At 45.4% G+C, this 18,138-nt stretch overlaps 2 protein-coding genes across 8 annotated transcripts in view; both read left to right on the top strand.

Annotated features, from left to right (window-relative positions):
* Nucleotides 1-7,151, top strand: part of KDM4A (lysine demethylase 4A) — a 39,678-nt gene extending 32,527 nt beyond the window's left edge. Inside the window, exons 17-22 of the mRNA XM_090269282.1 lie at nucleotides 378-486; nucleotides 807-992; nucleotides 3,088-3,258; nucleotides 5,502-5,621; nucleotides 5,901-5,993; nucleotides 6,123-7,151. Of these exons, the coding sequence (XP_090125408.1) occupies nucleotides 378-486; nucleotides 807-992; nucleotides 3,088-3,258; nucleotides 5,502-5,621; nucleotides 5,901-5,993; nucleotides 6,123-6,263 (820 nt within the window). The 3' untranslated portion in view covers nucleotides 6,264-7,151. The remainder of the gene's footprint in view (nucleotides 1-377; nucleotides 487-806; nucleotides 993-3,087; nucleotides 3,259-5,501; nucleotides 5,622-5,900; nucleotides 5,994-6,122) is intronic.
* A 2,372-nt stretch (nucleotides 7,152-9,523) lies between these two features.
* The window catches only part of ST3GAL3 (ST3 beta-galactoside alpha-2,3-sialyltransferase 3), a 194,143-nt gene continuing 185,528 nt past the window's right edge, over nucleotides 9,524-18,138 (top strand). For 2 of the 7 annotated variants that reach the window (XM_090269283.1, XM_090269285.1), the window contains exons 1-2: nucleotides 9,625-9,690; nucleotides 17,388-17,587. The gene's annotated coding sequence lies outside the window, so the exon portion shown is untranslated. Of the gene's footprint in view, nucleotides 9,691-17,387; nucleotides 17,588-18,138 lie in introns of those variants that run through there. The other 5 variants (XM_090269286.1, XM_090269287.1, XM_090269288.1 and 2 more) reach the window with 3 other exon arrangements.

Consider the following 18,138-nt stretch of genomic DNA (forward strand, 5'->3'; position numbering starts at 1 on the left):
GGAAAGCTGCAATTATTGACATATTTTGAGGAAGCACCCAGGTCCTAAAGTAAAAGAGGTCTAGATAGAGCTCTCATTTATTCTCACTCCCCGAAATCTGCCACACTCAGCTTCTCATGTTGTAATAGACTGTGAGCGAGTTAGTATTGTAAGAAGTGCACGCCTGCCACACCAGGGCAGTGTAGTGGGGACCTGTTTCCACACACTCAGTGTGGGGACACTGTGGTTCTTACCTCTCTGGGTCCCAGGAACTTGCTCATGGAGGTCAGCGGTCATATTGGGCAAGGGAGGAAGTGCCATCTGTGGCCCATCTGAGAGGAGAAGGCCACAGAGTGTTGGAGCCAGAGGTGACTGAGGTTGCCTTTACCTTTTGGCAGATGGGTGCATGTCTCATGTGCTGTGGCAATTCTGGAAGCACGGTTTGTCAACATTGCAGAAAGAAGTCCAGTGGATGTGAGCAAAATTCCTCTGCCCCGCTTCAAGCTGGTAAGGAAGATGAGATGGGCTTACAAACTACATGGTTACCCTGTTTACAAGTCTCATACCACTTCCACTTGGCCCAGTGGCCAGCCTTTACCCCCTGGTTTTGATCAGGGTTTGTGATAGTGATACTCACCATATGGTTAAAAATTGTTAATGAGGATACCTGTAATCTGACAGGCGATTCAAAGAGGGTGGTGTGTGTGCTCCTGTTTGGGAAAGAGATCGACTCCTGGTGGTGTGGCTCTGCATTTGGGTTGGGGAACAATAGAGGAAACTGTACTGTGGATTCCTGGAATCATTGGCTTACTTCCCCTGTGTTGTAGAAATGTGTCTTCTGTAAGAAGCGGAGGAAAAGAACTGCTGGCTGCTGTGTGCAGTGTTCCCATGGCCGTTGCCCGACGGCCTTCCATGTGAGCTGTGCCCAGGCTGCAGGAGTGATGATGCAGCCAGATGACTGGCCTTTTGTCGTCTTCATTACCTGCTTTCGGCACAGGATTCCTAATTTAGAGGTGAGGGTGGGTGTCATACTAGAATCCTCTTGAGAGTTTCCAGAATCATTTTTTCTGCAGGCTGTTCATTTCTAGTGTCAGCAGGTATTTCCTCAAGCATTTGCTTTATGGAGAGTGCTGATGAGCAAGGGATTAAGGGACAGCCGCTGTCCATCTCTGCTGCCTGCCTGCTACTCCCTATCCAGTGGTACCACTTGTGCTTTATTTCTTCTAATTATCTATTTACTTGTTTGCCTCTCTTCCAAGATAAAACTCCTTGAGGGTTCATATTTTTATTAATCTAAGTGTCTCTATTTAACACAGTGTCAGGGACATAGCAGAAGCTCTGTAAATATTGTGAACTGATGGGAAGAGCTCCCAACAGTTAACCATTAACCACCACACAGTGGAGATTTTATTCTTCTCTAAATGTTGAAGCTCAGAGAAAGATACATGTAATTTTAGCCAGAGGAGTTATGGAAGGGTTTGGATAGAAGGTAGCATTTGAAGTGGGTCTTAAATAATAATTAGGAATTGTGTGCAGGAGGGCATTCAAGGTTTCAGAAACAGAACAGAGAGTCTCAGAAGAATGAACATGTAAGACTGCTCTGGGGCCGGGCAGGGATGACACTGGAAGGGCAAGCAGCTGCAGAGGGTGAAGGTCCAGGACTGCTATACTGCATTGGATAGGAGAGTGTTCCCAGATTTTGATGTGTCGCTCTGGGGGATTCAAGGACTGAAGGAATAAGAATTAAAAGGGGGGTGGGGGGGTGGGGGGGAGATTGAAGGCAGGGACACCAGTTAGCCTAGGGAGACATGAAGCCTGAAATGAGAACACATAGGCAGAGCTTTGGGGTCACTTCGAACCTTTTTCCCCTCTACCATTTGGGATCATGGAAGACTCCTTGTTGGCTGGCTGGAGTCTCCTTTTTCATAGAGGTATTTTACTGAGCATGAGAGATGGTCAGGGCTGGGTTAGGGGCTTAGGAAGATGGAAAAATAGCGTAAGAAGACTCTGGGAAGAGGAAGAGATTGAGGTAGCATTGAGCCCTGGCTTTGGTAGGGAAATAGAAGTTTTGTTATGGAACAGGGTAGTGACTGTGTGATTATCTGTTGCACTTCACATCCTTAAATGGGTGACCGTAGACTGCTGAAGCTGTGAGGAAACGGGGTTCTGTGGAGTGTTTCTTTCATTAATTCATTCTTCACGTTTATTGGGCATCTACTACATGTCAGGAAACAAGTAAATTTATAGTATATTAGATGGGGAGAAGTGCAATGGATAAAAATAAGACAGGATAAGGGGAGTGGCAGAGGAGGTCATGAGGAATGGTGTAAGTTGACATTTGGATGTGAGGGAGCCAGCATGCAACTGGGGAACAGCATTTCAGGTAGAGTGAACAGCAGTGCAAAAGCCTCGAGGTGGGGACAGGCTTGGCACGCATGCTCAAGGAACAGCAGGGAGGCCAGCATGGCTGGAGTGCGGTGCTTGAGCAGCCTGGGGAGGAGTGGTTGGACACAAGGCCACAGATGCTTTGTGATCATAGTTGCATCAAAGGCAAGTTCAGAATGAGAAAGGTGATGTGAGGGTCCCAGAGATGGCAGGGCCCTTGTATGAAGAGCCAGGTGTCATATGTAACTGAGGACATCAGGGAAACTCAGTCTTTGTACCCTAGCCTTGAGGGTAGAGCTAGTGCTAAGATGTGTATGGAGCATTGTCTGGGGGCCCTGAGCCTCAGATCACCTGTTGAACGTCTACTTTGATGTATGTTTTAAGTCGTGTGTGTTAGTAGGTGCTATTTGGTCAGTTCCTGGAAACAGGGAAGTCACAAGAGTCTATTCATGGAGTTTGAGGTGAAACGGTATGGTATGAGGACAGTTGTGGACTGAAAACTAGGAAGGAGCTACATTTATGCAAGAAAATATGATACTAGTTTCTTCCAGTGGCCTTGCTGGAGTGTAGATACCTGGAAAGACCTGTTTCAACTCCCATTTCTTAGTCCTTTTTACTATTCCATTCCTTTGCTCTTACCCTGGTAAAGAGGAACCAATTGATTTGGGGCCCCATTTGCCAGACCTATCTGTGGGAGTAACCCAAGCTTCTCGTTTTTTCCAGCGTGCCAAGGGGGCCTTGCAGAGCATCACTGCAGGCCAGAAGGTCATTAGCAAGCACAAGAATGGGCGCTTCTACCAGTGTGAGGTGGTCAGGCTCACCACTGAGACCTTCTATGAAGTCAATTTTGATGATGGCTCCTTCAGCGACAATCTCTATCCTGAGGACATAGTGGTAACTTCCGAAAGGAGCTTCTTGGGCAGTTTGGGACTGGGGTATACCTAGGTTTGGCTGGCAGACTGGCTGTGAGCCTTCCTTTTCTAGCCAGGCTCATGGTTTCATCAGCTGGTCCCAGAACAAAATAAAGCCTTTGTACTGGACTTTCTGTGCCAATGAAATTCTGTGCTGCTAGGGTACCATGCTTCCTCTAATAGCTGTAGGAACCAGCATTTTCTGCATTTCTTTTGAAATCTGCTTGTATGTCAGTCTAAACAACCTGAAGGCATTCTAATGCACTGAGAGAGCCCAAGCTTTGGGATGGCCCATGTGCATGTACAGTTCCATGGCTTAGTAGCTATGTGAATTTGGGAGAATTACCCAAGCCTCTCTCTTCTCTACCATGCCCTCTTAGGAGATATATGATATTTACTTTCAGTTCTTTACAGCATAAGGCTTTGGGGTGGAGCAAAAACTGCTTGGAGAGACACCCCTGGCCTGCTTTTCTTATCAACACTTGAGACACAGGGCCCTGCCTGGACCCAGTCCTAGGTTTCCTGGCTCAGTACTCAGGAGTTAGTTCAGGTTTCCCCTGCCTCTACCCTGCCTTTTCATGTGTTAGACTAAGCAACAAGGTAGTGGGATTGAGCTACTTTGAATAAATCAGGTATTTTCCTCATTTCCTCATTTATGCCACATTAGCAACACAGCTGCTAAAAGCTTTCACTAGTTACAAGATAGTAAGGATGACAGTAACAGTATTTGTGGCAATAAAATAGCTGTGATTTATTAAGCTCTCCTGTATGCCAGGTGTTATGCTAAGTGCTTTATGTCAAGTATTTCTGTCACCTCATACCAACTCTTGAGAGGTAGGTGGTATTATCTCTAACTCACAGAACAGTGATATCAGGACTCTCTTCTAAAAGGTACTGGGGATGCCCTGACTGGTGTAGCTCAGTGGGTTGGACGTTGTCCTGCAAACCGAAAGGTCGCCGGTTCAATTCCTGGTCAGGGCACATGCCTGAGTTGTGGACCAGGTCCCGGGTGTGCAAGAGGCAACCGATTGATGTTAGTCTAATATCGATGTTTCTCTCCCTCTTTTTCTCCTTCCTTTCTCTAAAAATAAATAAAACCTTAAAAAAAAAGTTTTTTTAAAGTTACTGAGGACCCTAAAGCACTTTTGTTTTGTGGGTTATGTTGATCAATATTTACTCTATTAGAACTTAAAATTGAGATAAATTGATTTGAGATAAACCATTTTTAATAAAAAAAATAACTGCATTTATTTTTAATATTCAGGGATATTTTTAATTGATTTTTAGAGAGAGGTGATTGGGGGGAGAGAAATAAACATCAATCTGTTGCCTCCCTACATGACCTGACCTGACCGGAGAAAGAACCTGCAATCTTTTGGTGAATGGGATGATGCTCCAATTAACTGAAACACCCAGCCAGGGCAAAAAGAACTTCATTTTAAAACAAAAATTAGTAGGAAGAATGCCATTTGCAAATAACTTTAATGTCACATCCTAATCTATTGCAATTTATTGTGTTGATTAAAAATATATGAAGAAAATTCAGTCTCACAGATATAAGTAATTGGAAAAGGAAATTTTAATAGCCCTTCAGATAATTGTGGTTATTCTTCTTTAATATTATACCAAAACTCAACGAGTGGTAGTTTCTTAAAAGTTAGGTGCAGTGTGGAATCTGAAAGCAGGTCAGTGAACTCTGCATACCCAGTTACATTAAAATTCATTGTTCTGTCTTCACTGACAATGGATCCTTCACTTATGCGTGATTTTGTTAACATTGTACATATTGGTGTAATGGACTATGCAGACCTTTCAAAGGTGAGATTTTCTTATACACTATCATAATCACATTCATTTGTATGACTAATCTCAGAAAGATCTTTAAATTTGGGGAAGCTTTAGGCTCACATTCTCCTAATTTATGCTTAAAGCTTAGATTTTTATTATTGGCAATACTTGATGCTGTCATTTGTTTTCCTTGAAGTGACAGGTTCACTTCATTTACTTTTTAAAATAAAGCTTATGTTCCATGAAAATAGCAGCTGCTTCAACTCAATTACACAGCATTTTTCCCTAAGACCACCATTGTGCCTCAGCATGTAGTCAAAGTGTCTGCTGAGTATTTCCACATGAGCAGGAATTCGTCCTGGTCCACTCTTCCCTGAGGTAGATGGTGGTTACCACTGTTCTCAGGTGGATCTTTCTTTCACTCTTCTCCCTCCTCAGAGTCAGGACTGTCTCCAGTTGGGTCCGCCTGCTGAAGGGGAAGTGGTTCAAGTGCGATGGACAGATGGCCAAGTCTATGGAGCCAAGTTTGTGGCCTCCCATCCCATCCAGATGTACCAGGTAGCCGAAGGTTTTTGCTGGGGGTTGGAGGGTACTTGTTTAATACCGTGTTTCCTCTTGGGCCAGGGGTGTGTCTTTGCTCTTGGGAGAGTTAAGGGGTCCCTAACAACCCTTTTGGAGCGAGGGGCTGCCCTGTGTCCAGTCTGCCAGATGGACTTCAAACATGGCAGCCCTGCAGTGTTTTGAATTCACCCTGTGACTACAGGAAAGTGCCACTGTGTATGGTGGTCCAGGGACAGTCAGGGATATCTTAGCCAAAGGCCTTTGTTTCCTTGGTAGGTGGAATTTGAGGATGGCTCACAGCTTGTGGTTAAGAGAGATGATGTGTACACGCTGGATGAAGAGCTTCCCAAAAGAGTCAAGTCTAGACTGGTGAGTGGGTTTTCTGTGTGCCCTCAGTTCCAGTCTGGGAGGGAGGGAACAAGGCAAGGATGTGTCCCTTTGTTTTTTCCCTTGTGGTTGGCCATAAAGTGCTCATTTGGCTTGCCTATTCTTCCATAGTCAGTAGCCTCAGACATGCGCTTCAATGAGATTTTCACGGAGAAGGAGGTTAAACAGGAAAAGAAACGGCAACGAGTTATCAACTCAAGATACCGGGAAGATTACATTGAGCCTGCACTATACCGGGCCATCATGGAGTAGGTGCTTCCAGGAGCCAAGAGGTTCCCAGCCATCAAGGCGAGAACACTGTGGAGGTTCCACAGCACAGCAGACACGTAGAACTCTGAAGTCTCTAAAATGAAATTGTAAAATGCAAAGGAATGAAATAATCAATCCCATCATCTTCTCACCCCACCCTCATCGCATTCTCCTCTAGTGAAAGGACAAGCCATTCTTGGACACATGGCAGCAGCCACTGAGCTCCCAGCTGAGGGGCTGAGCACTGGAATGCTGTGGCTGTATTGTCTCTAACGGGGTCTACTATGCTGCCTGGACTGGTTGCCCTGTTCCTGGCCGAGGACTTAGCTTCCTATCGATCACCTGCACCAACTAGGAAGAGGTGCTGGTGCTTGCCCCTCTCCCCTCCCGTTTTGTATTTATGTGTGTGTGTGTGTCCGTGTGTGTGTGTGTGTGTGTGTGTGTGTGTGTGTGTGTGGTCTGGACCAGCTTTTGCCAGCTCTTGGCCTTTACTTTCTTCCTTGCCTATCCAGGGCAAACAAAATGTGAAATTCTGCCCTCAAATGAACTGAATATGGGCCCCTGGGCTTGGCTGGAGATGGGTGTGGCATCTGTCCCTTGAACTGCCTCAGGGGAGTGAGTGTTGGCAAAGCTGCAGTATTGAGATGCAAAGGAGTTAATGCCATCCCTTTGTTCTCTCTTGAAGATAAGGGTAACAAGGGTTGTGCCCACATCTCTAGGCACAGAGCCCCTATGGCACAGAATCAGAGGGTGTGGGTGGGGAATACTGTCAAGGGGGATCTCCATGATGGAAGCAGGCAGAGCCTGGTGGGTGATTCTGTCAGCAGAAAATTGCAGTCGTGCAGGGGCTGGGAGGGTTAAGATGAACTGGGGCCATTGGTGACCCGGAGCATAATTGCTCCTGGTCTGGGGGATGGGAGGGAGCGAATTTGGAGGTGGGGGGTGGGACTAGAGGGCAACACTGAAGGGGTTAAACAGGTTTTTGCTCCTCATGAATTTGTTTGCCTGGGCCCAGGATTGGAGGGCTTCACACCTGTACCCTATGTATACAAGAATCAGATTTATAATACTTCCCTGTTTTTTGTTACGTATGAACGCTATAAACCAAATTATTTTGAAAACTGGTGCATCACCTTGTCTTTAGCAATAAAATGTATTGAGCAGAGGACTGGCTGTGTCTGCCCCAAGGAGCTCACATGGCCTAGGTGTCTGGAGTCAGGCTCTGGAGCAAGGCCACGTATTTTAAGAAGGTTCAATCTGGAAAGATCTAGGAAGCTGTACTAAAGAGATGGGTTCCTTGTCAAATTCTAGTGCTGTAGTTCTGTATTAGGCGAAGCACGGTGGGATGGGGGGAAGCAGAGGCACCTCTCAAGTACCTCATTTTGCTTCCCCTTTCTTAAGAGGGTGGAAGGAGGTAATAAAAGAAAGACCAGACCACCACTCAAGCTGTAGAACTGAGTTTGATCTATCAATTGAGCTGGTCAAGTTCATCCCAGAGTCTGTGCTCCACACAAATTGTGGAACCATCTTGAAAGGGAGTACATTTCAGGTGCTTGAAAAGCAAGGGACTTGACCCCCAAAGGTATCCCAGTGGGGTCCTGAAGCTGCTCTTAAGCTGTCTGTAGTTGGTGAGAAGCTTCCCCGGAGGAAGACCTAATCCCTGTTCCTGGTGGTTTCCTGAGGTCCAGGGGGACAGGGATAGAGCAGCAGCAGGCCAGGAAGGGGCCATTGAATAGGTGCAGGGTTCAGAAACGGCAGAGCTGGCCAGGCACTCCATTTCATGGCGCTGTCTGGGTAGGGAGAGGCTTAGGTCAGCTCAAAAACTCAATGCTTCTTTGTGTCCTGGGGCTTCGGAGGTGGCTACTTAACTGGTGTCTCATTCTGGGACTGTGGGGGGGGTCACGGGACTGAAAGAGCAGGCTTCAAAGACACATGCCAGCTCCCTAAGGAGGAGATTGGCTCTTTTGTGTGCAGCACCCGGTGATACCTGGGGGTGACTGGGTAAGACTGGGCAGAGGCATGCCTGAATGGATTGGTGAGCCCTCGGAGCACAAACCCTTCAAGGAAAGGAACACCTCCCCAGATTTGGCAGGATCCCACTACCCCCACTGACCCTACCTTCCCAGGAGGACATGTATAGCTGGGATTCTCTTGATCTGATCCCAGCGAAATTCTTAACTTTTTCTAGAAACTTTGTACTTTTTATTCTGTTCAGCCTAATAGACCTGGGAAAACCAAAGTTTGAAGATGTAATGAGATTTTATTTAGATTGCACACAACAGGCAGTTGTCTGCCTCCCTGCCGGCCAGGCCTCAGAGGACTCCAGGGAAGGGTGTGCCAGCCTGTTTTAGGCAGGCTCCTGCTAGAGGCCTTTTGCCAGGGCGAACTGCCCTCCTTTAAGGTAGGATCTTTAGGTTGGCAATTAAGGACTGCAGCCTGGTAGTTACTCTTCCCACCTGAGGAATTACGTTTTAAATTGTGTCCAGGCAAATGCCTCAGCTTAACTGCTGGAATGAGGGGGTAGGATGGGAAAGAGCTGGGACCTCCAGAGCTGCAAAGGCTAAATCGGATCGGATGGGGCGGAGTGGTCCTATCTTCAGAAAAAATTTTTGTAAGGCTCTGAAATTGGTAATGCAGAAGCGCAGCCTGAGAACCCCGTCCACTCTTACCTCACAGGACTGGACAGGGTCACCCAGCCCCTGAAGGCCAAAGCAGTGGGCCTCAGGGAACGAACTGGCAGCGTTACTCGGCGTGGAATGACCGTGGCCACCCGATGCATTGCGTCCGGGAGGACCCCGCGCTGGTGAAGAAACAGGCTCTGGAGAGGCTGGGTTATCCCGGCGACAGCAAGTTCTGCGGGCATCAGACGTTGGCATCTCGAACGCGCGCCCGCTGGGAAGTGAAGCCAGACGTGGAGGAATCCTCCAGACGTTGGACGTGCTTCTGAGAGTCGAGGCTAGGACGTCAGCGCTGAACTGGCAGCCTGGGATCTCAGGACCCGCCTGCAGCTCCGCACAGCTTGCGGCCCGGTCCCAGACCGAGGGCGGAATGAACGGGCTGGAAAACCGGGCTCCTGTGCCATTGTGCCACTCTGGGGTTGTGCCCGCCTCCTTCCCGTATACAGCTCTGCATTGGTCGTTCCGGCGCCCCGCCCGACTTCCGCGCGTCGATTGGCCGCGGATGCCCAACTCGAGGCGCTGAGGAGGAGGAGGAGTGGGATTGGTGGTCCTGCCGTCCGTCCCTAGGTCGGCGACGCGCGCTCCGCCCGCCGCTGCGTCCCCACTATGGCGGCGCCCATGCCGCCCACCGCGTCCTCGGCGCCCGCCGGGCTTCCCCGCGGCTGCCGCCGCTGTCGCCTATGCCGTCGCCTCGGTCTTCCCGCTCGCGTCGGGCCGGGAACCGCCTCCCCACTGCCTTCCTTTCTGCTGCGGTAAGGGCCAGTCTTGCCTGTGTCGGCAGGCGCGGGAGCTAACGGTCACCGCGCTGCCTCTCCCCTCCCCCTTCGCCCGCTTCCCGGGTTCTGGGCCCGGCTCGCAGCCTCTGAGCTAGTGCTGGGGAGGGATGGGTGCGGGCACTGCCGGATCTTCTCCGAAGAAGGAAGTCCGGCTGGGACTGGGGGCTTGGACCGGCCGGCCCCTGGACTACCTCGATTGGGTAGGGATATGGGCTGCCAGGCCTGAGGGGAGAGAACAGCTGGATCCCAGCCAAATGGCCTGAGGTCATCTGTGTGCAAGACCCCGCAGCACTGCGCACCTTGGCACAGGGGACGGACACTGTCAGGCGGGTGTCCGCTATGCGGAGAGGAAGGAAAAGTCCAGGGACAGCCCGAGCGGGAATCAGCAGCGGTCGAGAAGCGGTTGCCATTGCTTACTGCTCTACTGGCAGCCAGATGTTTAGGGGACCAGGGTCAGTTTGATTGGCAAAGTACGCCTCTCTTGCTTCCTTTGCAAGAGGAAGTATCTTAGTCATGAGAGCAGGTTTGGTCAGGTTCAAGTCCCACAAATATTTTGTTTTTCTTTTTACAGCAGTGCCATTTTTATAATTCCTTAATAAACCTCATTTCTATTTGTTTCCCTGACATATAAGGAAGGAGTGAAACTGAATTGAATCATTGTAGTTAATTGAGAGAGAGAGAGAGAGACCAATGGAGGCAGCTGTTACTTTGTTAAAAAAAAATACAAACTTCTCTGTGGATACACTCGGAATTATCTACACCAGTGATTTTCAGTTGGTGTGCTGCAAGAATTTGTACAACACTCAGTGCCTGACTCTGATCTCTTTTGCCTTAGATTGTCAAACAAAAAGGTGACAACAGCCAACACAATAGCTGTTGGATGTGAATTAATCAAAATTACACTTTTTGTGTGTGTGTGTCAGATCGGCAAAAAATATACTCTATGGTATGCTGCAGAATTTTAGTAATTAGTTCATATGTGTCACGAGACGAAAAAGGTTAAAAATTGCTGCTCTGTATACTATAGCTAGTTGAACAGAATGGTAGAAAAAACACCTTCTAGGCTTCTGAAAGTAAAATAGTCACCATGGAAAATTAGGTTATTTCTAAGTCATAATCATCCTGGAGTGAAGTGTTTGGTATACCTTCAAGTCAAAAGGATTAAAAGGAAGCTGGCACAAAAGTTTATGACGAAATGGTATTTTCAAATAGCAGCTCGTAAGATTAAAAATTCTTAACTTGAGGCCATTTTTAAGTATTAAGTGATGAGTGTCTCCATTTCACGTGTCACAGGAGGAAATAAGATGTGCATATTTTTAGAAATTAACTTTGGGTCATTCATGTTGTCTCTTAAATATATATTGTGTGCAAGGCAATACAACCATGGAGAACTCAAAATCTGTAACGTATAAGACTTATTCTAATGGCCTGTAAGTTAGTTATGGGAATAAAGGGCGCACTGGAAATTGGTACCTAATGATATGGTCTCTGGAATTCTGAGACAGTAGGTAGTATGAGACTACAGGAAAAAGGGGTTCAGTTGAGCCATGAATGAGTAGGCCTGGGTGGATGATGAGGAAGGAGAAGTGAGGAAACGAGAAAGTAGGGATGGTAAAGGTGGCAGGGAAGAACCTGAAATGCTCATAGTGGTTCCAGGGAGCTTCCTATTGGAAAAAGTGCACCATATGGTTATGCAAACAAGGTGGATCGAGTCAAGAAGTAACTTTTCCTGGATGGAGCAAAGGATGAACAAGTAATAGTATTTACTTCAGATGAAGCTGCAGCCAGCCCTTAGAAAAGATGTACAATTGCACTTTATTTGCCTTGTTGCTCAGCTATGTGGCATAACAGTCCTCTCCACTAACCAGGATTCATACTTTTAAGAGTCATTCTTGCCTTTCTTTTTTTCTCCCTCTGGGTTCAGTTGTCTGCCAGATCTTTTGATAAAACCTCTGCATTATTTCCGGCATCTGCTTCTTTCTCTTCCTTCTGTCATCACACTGATTTAGGGCCTTTGATATACCATTCCCTTTAACTATTGCAGAAACCCCTAACATTTTTTCTTTTCTTCCATCTGTCTTGTGTACTGCCATCACTTGCAGATATCTCACTTCCCCGGGCAAGGCTTAATGGCTCCCTACTCTGTTTGAATTAAGTGCAGACCAGCCTGGCATGGGCAGTATGGGTAACCTTTTTTTTTGCCATCTTCTTAGATTTTATTTTTCAGATCAGTGGAACTGTTTTCTCTTTGTGCTTTGCTCTTTGTGCTCTATATCTTTGCTTATGTTGCTTTTTCTATCTTAAGCAACCCCTTTCAATCTCTAAATGTTGGTTGTCACCCTTGTTTCAAGGCCATTTGATACGGAATTTCCTTTGTGAAACTTTATTTTAAAGATTTTATTTATTTTTTGAGAGGAGGGAAGGGAGGGAGAAAGAAAGGGAGAGAAACTGACCCATTGCCTTGCATGCCCCCCAACTGGGGACCTGGCCCACCACCCTGGCACGTGCCCTGACCAAGAATCAAACTGGCAGCCTTTTGGTTTTCAGGCTGCCGCTCAATCCACTGAGCCCCACATCAACCAGGGCCTTTGTAAAACTTTTCTCCCCATCTAGATAGAACTTGTCTCTCGTTTAAACCATTAGAACACTGGAGTCTGCCTTTTTGCCACAGTCGCCAACATAACACTGAAGTACTTTCAGGATGTGGGATGTCTTCATCATCATCTAGCGCAGTGTTTTATACATAATAGGTGCTTGGCAAATGTATTTTATATTGAATATTGATTTGAACAAGGATGGCTGCAAAAAAATTCTTTGTGCAAACAAAATATTCATTACAAAATCTGTAAATGAAGTTACTTATGTGAGAGAATTACTTACTGAGAGATCTGATGTGTTGGTTTGCATAGCCTGGGTTAGACTGCATTAACAAAAAACCCTTGAGACTTCGGTGGCCTAATAGAACAAAAGTTGACTTCTTTTTCATTCCACATGTCCAATACGAGTGCACAGGGAACTCTGCTCCTCACAGTCACTCAGGGACCCAGGCTGATGGAACCTCCATCTTAACATCATGTTTTCATGATCATTTTGATAGAGTGAAAGATGGTGGTCAGGGGACACTGGCCTTTAAAGTTCCTGTCCCAAAGTGGTATGTGTCACTTTCATTCACATTTCATTGGCTAAGCAAGTGACACAGCCATGCTTAACTAAAAAAGCACAGGGAGTTGCAGTCTTAGCATGTGCCTAGAAAGCAAAGAGCCAGAAATAATTTGTGAACAGCACAAATGACTATTACATCTCTGTGAATATCATGGCCCATAGAACGGGGATCTCCAGTCTCCAGGCCACAGACCAGTTCTGGTCTGGGCCTGTTAGAAACCAGGCTGCACAGCAGGAGATAAGCTTGAATGTAAAGCACCTGAATCATCCCCAAACCATCCCCTTACCCTACCCACCTCCGCTCCTTGCCCTATCTGTGGAAAAATAGTCTACAAATTTTTCCCTGGTGCCGAAAAGGTTGGAGATTGCTGCCATAGAAGATCAGAGGTAGCAAAATCAGATGGGCTGCTTGAGACAAACTTTGATGTTAGCAAGAAATAATAGCTCTAACTAGGCATGGGAGTGAGGATGAATTGGGAAGTCAGAACTCCATTATTAGTACTGTAAATGCTCACAGGCCAAGGCTGTCCTTAAAAGGGCAATCTGTTACATCCTAGCACAGTCCTTTCTAAGGGCACACTATTTTACAGCACCCTCGGTAATAAACACCGGAATGGTCCTGAGGCATCCAAAAAAGTTAAGTTAAATTTAAGATACTCATTTTAAGAAGCCAGGAAGTGTGTAATAACTTGAGGTATGTTTTCACTTGAATGGTTAACATAAAAAAGGAATCTTAGTTCAACTTTATTGGTTTAATTGGGTTTAATTAAGGCTATCAAACTTTGGTAATTGGGGAGAAGATTTCACTTTTGATAAAGAACAGAAGCATGGAATGCTATTTGGAGTCTTGCTTCAAGACATAGGATCTGGGTTGAAATCTTGGCTCTGCAGCTAATTGTCTAACATTGAACAAGAGTCTTATTGTTGAGCCTGGGTTTCCTTATCAGTGAAATATATAGGGTGGTTATGAAGATTAAATGAGTTTATGTAAGTGCTTTGCACATTGCCTGGTTGAAAGTAAGCACTCATGATCATGCTCATTAGCAACAGCAGCAGCAGGATTTGAAAGAAACTGAGGTATCAGGAAAGGAAATCCCAGAGATGTAGGTAAAAGGGTTCCTCCAAGGGTTTCCTACCTTTTTTCCCTTCCTTGGGTAGCATTCTTGCCACATCTTTATTATTTTCACATCTGTCATACTTTACTTAGTTGTATACATGTTTGTGTCTCCCACTAGACTAGGCACTCTTGTCTTCCCACAAATATTTATTGAACATGAGCTCTGTGCCAGGCTCAGTGCTAGGTCTTGGCATTAGGCACAATAAATATGAAAGGTATGTCCCTGGCCTCAGTGTGGTGAGACCAGAAGCCAGTAAACCAGCAGAGTACATTGTAACAATGGCTGTGTTTGTGGGTCCTGTGGGATCTTCTATATTCCAGAGAAGTTCACACCTAACCTAAGTTTTGAGCCATCACTAGTTATTAGCTGGATGGATGTGGGTTTAAAGGGCTTTTCAGACAGGAAATAATGTGTGCACTGACCAAGAAACACAAAAGTGTGGTTACATCCTGAAGATGCTTGAATGGCAAGAGAACAGGGAACGTTTGGGGATTGTGTGCAGGCTACACTAGTCAGATGGTGAAGGCTGTGTGAGTTCAGGAGTTACAGCTTTGTCTTGCAGATGATTAGGAGCCACTTGAAGGATTCAAAAGTAGGAAATGACTTTATCAGCTTTCCCTTTTAGGAAGACCATTGCATGTGGAGGAAGCAGAGTAGCAAATGTCTTATTTCCCTGACCTGGGAAGTTCTGAGGTTTGCAACAATAGTACAGTGCCTACTGAACAAGAGTCATAAAATATTTATGCATGAGGAGAGATTAGAATGAGGTGAGACTGGAGGGAAGGATACCAGCTAGGCTGTTGCAGTAACATGAGTACTGTGTCCATGACCTTCCTTGGAGTAGAAGAGAATGCTATATATGAGTCAGTAGACCAGGATTTTAGTCATAGTTTCACCAGTTTCTATGGTATGACCTTGGGAAAGCTTCAGAACCTCTTGTGTCTTCTCAGTTTTCACATTTTTAAAATAGGTATAAAAATAATTATTTTTCAAGGTTGTCTGAGGGTTAAGCTTACAGATATTAAAAATCTGGTACCACGCTATTAAGACACATATCCCTTACAATAAAATTACTAGTTTTAGGATTCTTAATGTTCAGTATATTACCTGGTTCATAGTAGGTGATCATCACCCTTAAATCCCACTACCTAGAGATAACCACTGCCAACACTGATGATGCTGCTGCTCTGGGAGTTTTAGGCATGAGGGAATTATTCCAAGATTGAGAAGGGAAGAACTGATATGAATATCATGCCAATTTAAACATTCTTTAAATGCCAATAGATTATATATGGCTATTCAGCTCTCCCCAGCTCTCACTCAGGTCACACAAGGACATGTGCATGCACTTTTGACATTGATATTATCATGTGCTCACTGCATGGGCTGCTAAAATGTATACAGTTTTCTTCCCGCTTGTTGTTGTCATTGTTGCTTGCCTTCCTCTGAAATTTTGCACCTCCTTAGTCTTCTACATGTTTTTAAAGATGACAGTGGGGTTTTAATTTAGATTTATTCTCCATTAGGTTCTTCCCTGGTCATCCTGGCTGACAGGAGTTGCTCCTCTCTGAACTCCTGTACAACTTAATTTATGTTATTCTGATTGACTGTCATGTACTGCCTTGTTTTATTATTTGTCTACATGTCAGTACATTTTCCTTTTCCTTGATGTCAGTTTTTCTTTCAAAATAATGGAAAGATGGCATGTTAATGTATTTTTAATGTGACCTGAAAACCCACTGAAACCTTATATTTGAAATACGATAAATATGGGTTAGAAAATTCAGTTACTAAGTTTTTAAAGTATTACGAGGGGAGACTTAAAAAAAAAAAACAAAAAAACCCTGGAATTTATTTATTAAAAAAATCATGTATTTATTCTTTCATGTTTAAACTTAAGTAACCTGTAAAGAACTTTCCATTTGATGTAATATACCTATCACAATGTTTTTTCCTCTGCTCAAAACAGTGTTTGAACTTGTCAACTTTGACACCTTTCAGTGCTTCTGCCATTTTTTGTTTCATCTCTTGCACATCTGCAAAACGTTTCTTTTTGAGAACTTTACTCATCCCAGGAAACAAAAAAGTCACCTGGGGCCAGATACCGTAAATAGGGAGGGTGGGGCACAGGGGTCATGCCATTTTTGGTCAAAAACTGCTGAACACTCGTGTCGTGTAGGCAGGTGCGTTCGTAGATCACCCATCATGAAATGGGCAAACACGTTGAAAGTCTTCAAAAAAAAATTCACTGAAGCCAAACAGAGCCTCTCACATCAGCTGATACGCTGATACAGATGGGTTCCTAGAACACTCATCTGGCAGGGGAAGCCTATACTACAAGGGGCCCACCCTCCAGAAGATAATTCTGGGTTTTTTGGGTCCCCTCTCATATAGCAGTGATTCTCAGACTTCTTGGTCTCAGGACCCCTTTATAAGTTAAAAAAAATTTTTTTCTTTAAGATTTTATTTTTAGAGAGGAGGAAGGGAGGGAGAAAGAGGAAGAGAAACATCAATGTGTGATTGCCTCTTACGCACCCTCAACTGGGGACCTGGCTCACAACCCGGGCACGTGCCCTGACTGGGAATTGAACTGGCGACCCTTTGGTTCATAGGCCAGCACTCAATCCACTGAGCCACACCAGCCTGGGCTAAAAATTATTGAAGACTCCAAGGAACTTTCATTTTTGTGGGTTTTGTCTGTTGATATTTAATGTACTAAAAATTACTAAGAAAATTTTAAATCATAAGAATGCATAAGCATACATTCTATTAGCCTCTGGGAAACTCTGCTGGATCCTTGGGAGAGAATGAGAGTGAATAAGGCAAACAATGTCTGAGAATTATTATGAAAATTGTTTTAAACCCCTGGATTCACTGAAAGGGTCTTGGGACCCCTCAAATATCCTTGAATCACAGTTTGAAAGCTCCTGGCATCCAGATGTGAGTTTTTATAAGTGACACTTTTACATCTTTTTGACAATGAAAGCATAAGGATAGAAAAACTGCCAGACATGTTTTCAAAATGCACTCAGCATAGTTTCTTTAAAAAAAACACAAAACTAGTTTCTAGCTTTTGTTACAACATCTCCTTTACCTTGAAGGGACGAATGTATGTATTTTTGAATATCTGCTTGGTACATCCTTTTAACAGACATTTGCCATCCCAGAAGATGTCAGCAAACTTGGAACACCAGTATTTTTATAAGAGAAAAATATAAACCTGCTCTTTAAGTTTCAGAAATCTTAAATGCATTTGGCCAGATGATAACCAGAAAACTTCTTTGAGGTGCAAGAGTTTCATGGTGACTCACCACCTTGTTGTCAAATTTAGTTAAGACCCTGTTTGAAACATCCAGTTTTTCTGAAATTGACCACATTGATGTCATTTTGTAGCACATAAACTACACCGCATCAAAAAACGAATGAGAGGACTTCCGGCCAAGATAGAGGTGTAGACAGGCGCTGCGTCTCTCTCCACAACTAAGAAGGAATACAACTACCTCAAAACTAGAAACAACCAGAAGTTCCAGAAAATCAAGCTGCATGGAAGTCCAGCAAACAAAGACATAAAGAAAAAATACTCATCCAGACAGGTAGGAGGGGTGGAGCTGGGGTGGACAGGACGTGGTGTGGTGGCAGCAGCAGCAGCTGCAGCAGCAGGCTGGCAGAAAGCGCAGTCACACATTTTAAAAAGTCAGGAGGGACACCTGGGGAGCTGTCCCAGCTCCTCATTGGACCTCGCAGCTCATGGTCCCAGTACCAGGGAAAATCAAGCTTCATTGCTTCTGACTCTGCAGACCAGTGGGGGTTGGCGTGAAGGCAGAAACTGCCAGTTTCTCAGCAGAGTCCACTTGTTTAAAGGGCCCCCACCATCCTAGAAGGTCCGCAGACCCACCCACTCTGGGAATGAAGGCCAGGGCAGCAGCTAGAGGGGCGCCAGTCCGGTGCGGAAGTGGGAGAGGTGCCTGGAAAAGGGGCAAGTGCTGGGCAGGTGGCATTGTTCCTTCTCGGACCCCTCCCCCACATACAGCACCACAATGTGGTGAAACAGGTCATCCTTTACTGAAAAATCCGTAACACTCTGCCCCTTACAATGTAACAAGAGCAACAGCTCTACCTGGGACACAGAGGCAAACAAACACAG

The sequence above is a fragment of the Furipterus horrens genome, unplaced genomic scaffold, assembly GCF_987537825.1.
Source record: "Furipterus horrens unplaced genomic scaffold, mFurHor1.1.pri manual_scaffold_3, whole genome shotgun sequence".
NCBI classification, from domain to species: Eukaryota; Metazoa; Chordata; class Mammalia; order Chiroptera; family Furipteridae; genus Furipterus; species Furipterus horrens.